At 40.1% G+C, this 10,979-nt stretch overlaps 1 protein-coding gene across 1 annotated transcript; it reads left to right on the top strand.

Moving 5' to 3' along the window:
• Positions 1-1,186: 1,186 nt before the first annotated feature.
• Positions 1,187-4,232, top strand: LOC109140628 (cystinosin). The gene is given in 7 exon segments (XM_027289866.1): positions 1,187-1,444; positions 1,790-1,889; positions 2,108-2,136; positions 2,138-2,225; positions 2,407-2,577; positions 2,704-2,821; positions 3,152-4,232. Coding segments are annotated over 7 exon segments (834 nt in total). The 5' UTR covers positions 1,187-1,259; the 3' UTR covers positions 3,295-4,232.
• The last annotated feature ends 6,747 nt before the right edge of the window (positions 4,233-10,979 follow it).

The following is a 10,979-nucleotide window of genomic DNA, read 5'->3' as shown; positions in this document are numbered from 1 at the left end:
TTGGACAAAAAAAAAAGAGGCTTTATTAACATTGAATGCAAAAACCTGGCTACTACTACTAGTGGAAGCACATTGAGTTTATTAGTACTATTACATAAATATTATTACTCGCTTTGCTTCATTCATTTGCACTTGGAGTCGATACAATGTTGACCTGAGGTGAGCTCCAGACTCCACTGTACTTGTATAAGATGCTGGCCAAAAAATCAGGGTCAACTATTACTCTACTCAATGGTGAGTTGACAATAGTTGATAAATGAGAGAGCATCCAGAAATATGATGAGCTGATTTAAAAAAAATTGACTATATTTGAATTTGAAGATACAACAGGTTTTGTCTTCATATGCATCAGTCACAGGGAGGTTTCATGTGTCTGCAAACATGCAGAAATGAAGACATGCCTCTGTTACCATCCAGTAAAAGTCAACCTGAGAGAAACCATGTGCCACACTGAAGCTGCAACAAGCAGTCCTGAGCCACCAAAGGAACAAGCCAGTCTTCAAGACTTAAGTGGCAAGTTTGTGATTGTGAGCTATGATGAGCTTTCATACAGGGGCCAGGTCCTTCATGATGTGGGAGAGGAAGTCCAGGTTAGCACCATGCAGCAGTCGGATCTTTTACTGTAAGAAAGGTGTACACGCTGTCATCTCAGAACCTGAGCCAGCAACCTCACGCTGTTCTAAGTTGAACAGCCAAGAGTGGGCAAAGTTCACGAATGCGTGGGGCTAAAACCTGCCTGTAGTTAACACCATATGCCCCACATTCACATGCACATTAAAATACCCAGAAGTAAAATGACGATTTTCAAGTTTGATGAAATCCTTATGCATCATCACAAACTGTTTCAATAGAAGCACACCTCTGTGGCTTTGTGAATGATTACATGATTTATAATACATGGTTCTGATGAAAATAATATGATAAACATAATTGATTAATTCTATTGTCAAGTTAATGTTAATGCACTTACTGTATGTTTGATGGATTAAAAAAAAAAATTGAAAATGGTTATGAAATCTTTGTTTAAAACAAAGCCAATCCTTTGTGCACTTATGTTTGAGATTATTTATTTTAAAAAGTTTATAAAATGTTATTTTTTTTCAGGAAACCAAGGCAATGTGGTGCACATTCAGATTTTTATTGTAAAATGTTTGAAATATATAACTTGAGCGCTTGAGGGCTTGTTGCGTGTCGCTATGCTTATGACCCCTCTCTTTATTAAGCTTATTCACATCCACAAATAATGGGCTTGTCTTGTGATGTTTTCAACTCTCGTTTGCATTAACGAGCCATCTCTTTCTTCTAGTTTTCCTGTCCGGATCAGCTTTATTGTCGTCCATAGCAACGCTGTGTCAATAATCAGTCAGGTGATTGGCTGGATTTACTTTCTGGCCTGGTCAGTGTCCTTCTATCCACAAGTCTGGGAGAACTGGAGAAGGAAAAGGTAGTTTTCTGTCTGACCTCCACCCTTCTCTTCATTCAGCTAGGTTTTTGGACAGGTTTTGGTCAAGTCAGATATGAAAATAATGATGTTTGATTTATTATCAAGACACTACTACAGTTGTAATGCTTGCTAATAGCAAACACATAATTAGTATTTCCTTGGGTTTAAATAGAGTATCAGGCTGAGCCCTCTAAAGTCTTGCTTCCACCGGATGGTGACAAACTGTTATTCATAGTATAGATCTATATAACTGTGTAATAAAATACTAAAATGACTCAGTGTTTAGCTCTTTAGAAAAAGAGAACACTGAACTCAGACAAATGATACTAATAAGTTTGTTTTCAGTGTTATAGGTCTCAACTTTGACTTCCTGGCTCTCAACCTGACTGGCTTCATCGCTTACAGTGTCTTCAATTTAGGGCTGTTCTGGGTGCCTTATATAAAGGTAACTTCATTTAAGGGCCACTGTGCATGAAGGTCAGTCTACCACTAATGGCACCGCATTAATCGAGCGTACAGTCATAGACTCAACTGTACTTCAGTGGGTAGCTATAGAAGTCTTCTACAATCCAGAGGACAAACCAACAGAAATGATATCAGATTTTTTTTTCTACTGTGAGAATAGTATTGTGTGTGTGTGACTGCTGTGTGTCTGCTCTATAGGAGGAGTTCCTGAAGAGGAACCCACATGGATAACCCTGTCAATGCTAACGATGTCTTCTTCAGTCTCCATGCTGTCCTGCTCTGTTTGATCTACATTATCCAGGCTGCAATGTATGAGGTGAGCTCACAGTCTGGGCAGCCTGGCTAACAAACGAGCTACCATTGGCTAACAGCAGCTACAGTTGCAGCAGTTTACTTTACTTTAGTTCCGTTTAAAAGATATGAATTGAATTAACGTGTGAACAATATTAGTGTTTTCTGACAGGATCTCCTAATCCTCTCTTTCCTCTGTCTTCCAGAGGGGCGGTCAAAGGGTCTCTTGGATGGCCTTGTTCTTGTTGATCATTGGCTGGACATTTGCCTTGATCAGCTTATTCCTTGCGGTAGCCAAACAGATCACCTGGTTGGATTACCTTTACTATTTCTCCTATATTAAACTAGCAGTCACTCTGATCAAATACGTGCCGCAGGTAAGCTGTACACACCCACACTGATATATTATAGTATTCTGTTTTCTCGTATTTTTGTTGTGCATGTTTATATAAATGATCTGGCAGACGATTACAGTGTTGGTGGCTCGTCTGGCTGTTTTCCAGGCGTACATGAACTACAGAAGGAAGAGCACTGAGGGGTGGAGTATCGGCAACGTGTTGCTGGACTTCACTGGTGGAGTCCTCAGTATTCTGCAGATGATCTTGCAGTCTTACAATAATGGTAACTACTACACTTAATTCTATTTTATATTCTTTATCCTGTATCATTTGTAGCATTTAGAGCAAATAAAACTGAAATTAAAGAAGATTTTCCCTTTGACAAAATGTAAATCGAGTTTCTGTAGTTGCATAATTGTGGCTCAGGTGGTAGTAATGGGAGCGTTGGTGTGTCTCTCCCTATCGGCTGCTTGCACCATGCATGACATGTGAAATAATGAATAAAATACTTTGAACATCCGTTGGTGATAACGCACACACATCACACACTTTATATCTGACTGACAGAGCTTGCTGTTTGTACTCACTGTAAGGTGTGTCTCTCCTCAATGAGTGGGGCTGATATTTGGTGATCCTACAAAGTTTGGTCTTGGTCTGTTCTCTGTGGTGTTTGACATCCTCTTCATCACTCAACACTACTGCCTCTACCAAAAGCCACCACAGTACGAAGTAATTTCAGAGCAACGGGAAGACTGACGCTGATCAGTGCAGTGTGGGTGAAACTTAACAAACACACGGGTACGCACGATTGATTACATCGTCAGTTGTCACCTGATTGACCAAGAAATTGAAGCTGCTGAGGAGAGGTTATGGTTGCCATCACCTACACCAGTGATTCATCCAGTTCAGCACTTTTTTTTTTTTACCACTGTATGAAAATTTTGATTGATAAAATGGATGAGAAAGATTGATCTAATGCTGTCACACGTTTTTTTTATTTTTTTTTTATTAAATACAACGTCACAGAGCAAGAGAAGTCTAAGATTTGTGAGAGAAAGTGTCTCTGTTACATTATTTGTCCACCAGAGTTTCCAAGTTTACCTTTCTAATGTGTATAGAGTTAATCTGGTGATCTTCTCTGGCTTATTGACCAATATGCATAATGCAGCTTTTCACATTTAGTATAAAAATATAAAGAAAGAGAGAAAAAGAAATTGCAACATAAAATAAATTAAATAAAGTTATTAGTATAATATTATAGGCTCTTTCTGTGCACTTCAGAAACACCTAGAAGCAGCAGGTACAGTCGTCTCCATGCACCATCACCCACTCAGACTCCATTACTGAAGACGAGGTACGTTGAAGTCTGCTACACAGCATTGTAGCATCATATCAGGTTGTGGATACACAAAGTTGCTAGAAGGATCACTTCATTGCTCATTTGTTGATATTAAGGAAAGTATACAATCTGACCGGACTGATCCAGAACCACCAGAGTTCAATCAGCTGACATGTCTCGTGTGTTTCTTTTCCTCTTCAAATCATCATTGTTCAGTTCAGAGGGAAACCGTTCTAATGAACGGCCCTCACCATTGAACAGTGGCTGTGTGGTGCACATTTATAGGTGTGGGAGAGCTGCTGTGGGGGCAGGTGGGACCAAAACCAGAACCAGAAGTGTTTTGTTCTGAAAAAAATCAAAAAAAAAATACCATTAATGCCCCTCCCGGAGCTGCCACCTTACCACAGTGGAGGGGTTTGCGTGTTCCAATGATCCCAGGAGCTATGTTGTCGGGGGCTTCATGCCCCTGGTAGGGTCACCCAAGGCAATCAGGTCCTATGTGAGGGCGTGCAAAGAGAGTTGGGCGGCAGTCGGAGGCGGGGACCCTGGCGGTCCGACCCCCGGTTGCAGAATGCCAAATTTGTTCAACCAAAAACTGAACTTTATAACATTTCTTGCAGGACTGCTGTTTAAAAATGCATTAGTTTTAGGTATTTACCTAAACAAACAAGCCAGCGAACGAAACACTTGACAGGAGTCTCCCATGGCACTATCTGAACTTTTGATGAATCATGTGCTTTTGTTTGTGTGTGTGTGCTACTCATCATGTGTATTTGAACCTACGTTTTTGCTGTGTGTACTTGTATTATATGCTCTGTTCACCTGTAAATTTGTGAAATTCAATGAAGTTTCTACAGGGTGCAGGAGCACTGGGAAGAGGTTTAAAAACAGTGGCCCAGCGGGAGAGTAGAAAAGGGCAACCACACATCTATAGCCACACATCACAAATGGCTACACCGGATGTCCAAAGTCTGCACGGGGGGCCACCATGGCCCACGTCAGATTTAATGCGGCCGAAGCTTCCTTTTTATAATATATTATTTATGGCATGGATTGTCAGAACCGCATGGCGGAAGATTTGGCTTTTGTGAGACATAATGAAAATTTTGAACCTTTACGTACTCAACTGCTGGTGTTATATATCTGTAGATGTGGCACAAAATATTCTTGTTAAGAGGGAAAATGCGTGATATGTTTTTAAACTTAATGTTAAAGGACTTGCATTACTCATAATAGTAGAGAGATTGTATCAACTCATGCAAGTTTTAACATATATACATTTATTCCAGATTTTTTTTTTTCCTTTTTTCTTGTGATGAAAGAAAGGAAGAGCTGTTTTTTTTTTAGATTTGTCACACCTGATTGATTAGCTTTGGTTACATTGTCATAAAAAAAAAATGCATGTAACTTTATTGTATAGTTTGTGCAGTTGCCCTTTATAAAAAAAAAAAAAAAAAAAAAAGTAGTTCGTTTTTTGAAATCTCAAAAGTTGCGGTCAAGCCGTTGCTATTACACCGCTCGCAGGTAATGAGCATGACCAAAAAGGCATATCTTTCATAGTGTTCTGGTGCTGCTGGTGGTTCGGCCTCCCGCTCTGTCACCGCCTGCGCTGCATTGCCGTGGCCGGGACAAGGACGGAGCCCGGTTCGCTGGGGCCGCGGGATCCAGTTCATGGTGAGGCGTGTTGTGTTACTGTGGCATGTTGTTATATATTAATAGAGCCACTATGAGGGGGTAGCCGAGGGACCGCGACAACAAAATGTGTACCCATTAACGATATTGAGGGACTCAGCTAAGGACGGTGCTTTGCTGTTTTCCACTCCGATCTGGCGGAGGAGTGCACCTCAGCGAGTAGAAAATGAGCGAATGATACAGCCAGACTGCAGGAGTCACTTCACTCTCAAGTGACTGCTCTGCCGTCTGAGTTATAAAATGAGAGGACTGAGAAAAAACCGGATAGAGGAAGGAATTTCGAATCCCGAGTGAGTGAACGAGGACTGAATTACAGATCTGAAGCCTCACTCTAATGACCTGCTGGTTTCTCACTCCCATATGACGAGAGTTGCACCTCAGGAACAGAGTTAGAAAATGAGCCGACGAATGATACAGCCAGACTGCAGGAGTCACTGGCAATCTCAAGTGACTGCCTCTGCAGTTGAGTTAGAAACATGCAGAGACTGAGAAAACCAGGATGGAGAAGGAAGGCATTCGAATCCCAAGTGACTGATCTGCAGTCTGAGTTGAAATAGAGGGCTGATGATTGGAAGAAAACAGCTAGAAGAAGGCATTCGAATCCAAGTGACTGAAAAACTTCAGTCTGAATTAGAACATGAATGACTGAGCAACCAGGATAGAGAAGGGGCATTCGAATCCCGAGTCGACTACTTTACAGTCTGAGTACAACATGGACAGGAAAGTCAGTCTATTCTCAAAGTGACCTGCTTTACGTCTGAGTTACAAAATTGACAGGCAAGAGAGAACCAGGCTGGAGGTCACTCCATCCCAAGTGACTACACTTCAGACAGAATTAGAAAATGAGAGGGGGGAGGGAAAAAGAGACAACAGGATAGAGAAAGGCCATTTCGAATCCCACGTGACCTACACTCAGACAGGAATTAGATAAGGAGCAGGAAAGAGGGGGAAGAAAACGAGGCACACAATCACGCCATCCACACTTAATTTACGGCTAGTAAAAACACAGACAATTGTATTAATTTTGTCTCTTTGTGGGAGAAAGAAAGACTGAAAATGAAAAGACTCAAGCAGAATGGCATACAATGTATTCCAGATTGTGAAAGAAAATTGAAAGAATAGGAAAGAGCTGGGGTTCTTTAGATTTGTTCACACCTGATTGGATTAGATTTGGTTACATTGTCATAAAAAAATGCATGTAACTTTTATTGGTATAGTTTGTGTCAGTCTGGCCCTTTATAAAAAAAAAAAAAGAGAGAATGTGACGTGTCTACAAGAGCAGATTCAGAACCTCGAAGGTGTAAATAAGACCAAAAATGCAGAGATTGCGAAACTGAGGGCTGCACATGATGTTGAACTTCGTGGACAACAGAGTTTAAGGAATGCTGAGAATGCTCCCCTGCAGGAACTTTCACTTTCACTTTCATGTAACTCTGAAAATACAGAACAAACCACAGACTCCCCTGAGGAAAACAGACAAAACATCCCCTTGGAGATTCAACAACCTCCTGCTCCTGGTGAAGGGGGTGATAGTGATGATGATGAATTTTATTCCTGTAAGGATGGTTATGAAAGTGGAGATTCAACAACCTCCTGCTCCTACAGCTCAGACTAGAAGTTTCCTCTCTCGCTGTGTTCGTGGACTGGCAGTAGGTTCAGTTGCCTCTGCAGGTATTCTAAGCTCATTTAATTCTCACCAACATGATACAACCCTACCACCAACCTACTGTTGCATCGTTACTGCTAAACAACATTTCAGCAGCATTTTCATCTCTGATATAAGTTTCAAGCATACATACAGGGGTTTTCTCCGGGTGCTCCGGTTCGCCCAAAATGTTCATGCTTGCATGTAAAATAAAACAACAACAACAACAAAAAAAAGACGGTAGCAATTTGTATAATTTTTGCCATTCCCACTTTCGAGTATTTCGGAATAGGGTTGGAATTGTGACAATTTTTTTTTTATAAAAACAAACAAACAAGAATGTCAGTAGAAAGTTGATTTGTGGTTCTAAACATCGAGTTTTTTACTCACCTTTTGTCTCCCCCAAGACATTATTCCTCTCTCCTGCACGTGTGATGTTATTTATTGCTGTTTTCTTTATTTTGACTGTATCCATATATTTTTTTTCACAATGCAATCAAGCACCAAAAAGACCAAATGGTAGGCCCATAATAACTTACCTATCTATGATTCTATTGATGAGACATGATATAGTAAGGCAAATGCAGGTGCTACCTATGGCATTAAAGAGCTTTTCATGTCAGCATGACTGTTGTGGAAACGGTCTACACATAAACCTAGTTAGTTATCCAAGTTATCCACTCTTAGCCATAGTACTTAATCTTGTATTTCAGTATTTAATCCCTTGCGATGTGTGTCCATAACTACTTAATAATGTAAAATGATATGGTTTTTATAGGCTTTTGAATAGGTACATACAGTATATAACATTTTGGACATTTTATGTTAAATAAACTCCAAAGTATTTCATTCACTAATCTCCTGTATGCTGTATGAGTTTTACTAAAATATTTAATGTATTTATTAAATATAAAGAAGGGGACCCATGTCTTGCTGATGACTACTATTATGATCACAATAGTGTGTGCGTGTATACATCAAAGGTGCATGATTCATTTTCCTCCTCCTCCTCATCTTGCTTGTCATCCTCCTCGTCCTCCTCCTTCTTGTTCTCCTCCTCCTTATCTTCTTTCTCTGCCATGTCTTTGTCCTCCTGTGTCCTACTCGTCTTCGGCATCCTCCTCTTCTTCAGTGTCGTTGTCGTCCTACTCCTACTCCTCCTCCTTCTCCTTCTCCTCAGCGTTGTCCTCCTACTCCTTGGCCTTGTCCTCATCCTTCTCATCCGCTTGGTCCTCCTCCACCTCCTTGTCTTTGCTGTCCTTTAGTTGCTCCTCCTCCTTCTTGTCCACGTCCCTCTATGTTATGGAATAACACGCGTGGGCCTTGAGGTTCTAGGCAGTAGTTGTTGTTTAAGGAATATTTGTCAAAAATGTTCCAAAATCAGATTTTTAAATACCATACAAAAACCAGAGAGAGATTTGTAAACAAATGTAATAAAACAAATGTGATTTTCAGACAAATAAAAAGAGAGTCAATATTATTACAGGAAACACTTGCATGAACCGATGCATGGGCGGTACTAATCGATTCTCCTGACTCTGATCTTCCCACACTTTGAAAACCCCTGATCTATATGAAATATTGGCTGTGGCCTTAAAAAATGTCATGCAATGCGACTGACAAGTTCTCAGTTATTTAAAGTGTTTAGAAACAAAGTATTTGAATTTCTTTTGATTTTTTGTCAATAATGATTTCATACTTTTGTTCCATAATGTTATAGTCCCTTTCATAATTGTACTGACTCAGCTGTATTTCTCCTAAATTACATTACACTGATTAAAAAAAACTTAAGTCACAGTATAGTAAAGTCACTTAAGTATACTGTATCAGTGATTAATGTTTCAGCTAGAGAAACTATTATTATATTATTATTTTATATTTTGAATTCAATACACAAAGTTACTACTTTTATTGGTCGCGCCACATGATGAGTGGTTGCACCAAATGACATGAAGATATTATAATAAATATTGGTCAATAAACAATACTTTTAATACAAAACATAGAATTACATCCAATAATAATAAAATTACAATAATGACAATACAAATGGGGGGTTGCACAAATCTCGTTACATCCTTGTTTTGAATAAGCCTCTCCACCTCTTCTTGGTTTTGAAGCATCAAGCTGGTAACTTTACGGCTTTATCTTTGGTTTTGGATTTTCCTTATGTATTTGAATAGACATGCTGTTTGTGGCCAAGTGGGTATCTGTGACAAACTGCGCAAAGAAAAGGTAACTTTGGTCATTGGCAAACCGTGTATCTGCACTAAGAAGTCTAGAATTAAAGTACTTGTTAGGATACACAGCGACAGTTCTGGTTTCATCCAGTGTGTTTTCCCCTGTTGGAAATTGCACAGGAAAGGCCATGGTTCCTAGTTTTGGATTTTAGCAATGAGCTGCCTTACGAGCACATTGAGTGCAACAGTTCTGGAGGGATGGGTGCCAATTCCAGGTTGTTTGCTACTGCAATGGTTGGCATTTTGCCTCCGGTCAAATGGTTGTCACGTGTGGCAGATCCACTCTTCAAGTCTCTCTGGTGGAACAGAGCAAGGGGACGAGCAGGTGTTGTCACAGAAATTACCATAGTTTCCTGTCAAGCATACTGCTGGCACTTTGGTGTTTTTGCTATATTTTCCTCTCTTGCATAGCTTCACCTGACTGGGAAACAGTGCTCTGTTACAAATGTGCAAATGCATGTGGGTCCTTGTCTAATGGTTTCACAGGATGATGCTATGGCTGCTTCCATCACAGGACTCATCAGGGGCTGGGGAGTTTCCAATCAATCTGTACTTTCTTTTAATTCCCAGTGCTCTCTTCAACTTTATAATATATATGTAATTTATGCGAAAGGCAGCATTTGTGGCCAATTTGGTTATTCTGTGCTGGCTGACAGCAGGTTGTATACAACCAGGGCTCTAAATTAACACCCGTCAAACAGGCTTCCCGGCGCGTTGCGTCAGCGTGGTGTATTTGGTCCGTCCTGCACGCGACTTCAAACCCCACCAGGAGTGTTTCAGAAGCGAGCGCTTAGCCCGCCAGACTTTGTTTACTTGCTCAGATTTCGAGATTTTCCCGGTGTATATTCTTCCAAACATGCTTCTACATGTGTAAATATGCTACGTAGTTAATTAGTTTAGCTTTTGTCTGTTTTTTACGACCGGCAGTGTGCACGGAGTATTTTATTTTGAAAATCCACCGGATTCTCTTTGCTTTGAGTATTTTATTTTGAAAATCCACCGGATTCTCTTTGCTTTTCTGTGTCTTGCTTCCGCCCGCTCGAGGTGCTCTGTGGAAATTGAAGTTTTAATGTTTTTATTTTATTATTATGTACAAAAAAATGGGTCATATTAGACCCTGAATAGTATGTAAGGGTTAATGAGTAATGAAATGTTAGGATCATTTTTGTATGTACTTAAGTTCCCAACTTCATTGTAAGATTAATTTAAAGCTGTAGTTAATAAAATGATCAAATTAATTCAGTTGCTCTCATAATCTGTCTTTTTTGCACAGGAAAAAATGTGGCTAGTGGAAATTCTGATTGGCTGGTAACTTCAGAAACTTACCAGCCACATTGGCTGGTGATCAAAAAAGTTCATTTAGAGCCCTGTATACAACGTAGTCTGAATTTGGGATCATTGTGATATTTAGTGTTGAAGTTTTCCTTTAGCGTATGCCTGTAGGTCTGGTTGCATGCATATTTAGTTGTTGTCTGTGTATCTCAGTCATCTGATTTGACAGCGGATCCAGCAGGGCTTTGATTGG

Source organism: Larimichthys crocea, chromosome XVII (genome assembly GCF_000972845.2).
Source record: "Larimichthys crocea isolate SSNF chromosome XVII, L_crocea_2.0, whole genome shotgun sequence".
In the NCBI taxonomy this organism is placed as follows: Eukaryota; Metazoa; Chordata; class Actinopteri; family Sciaenidae; genus Larimichthys; species Larimichthys crocea.
The sequence above is the reverse complement of the archived record's forward strand: the minus strand, read 5'-3'. Positions and strand labels throughout refer to the sequence as shown.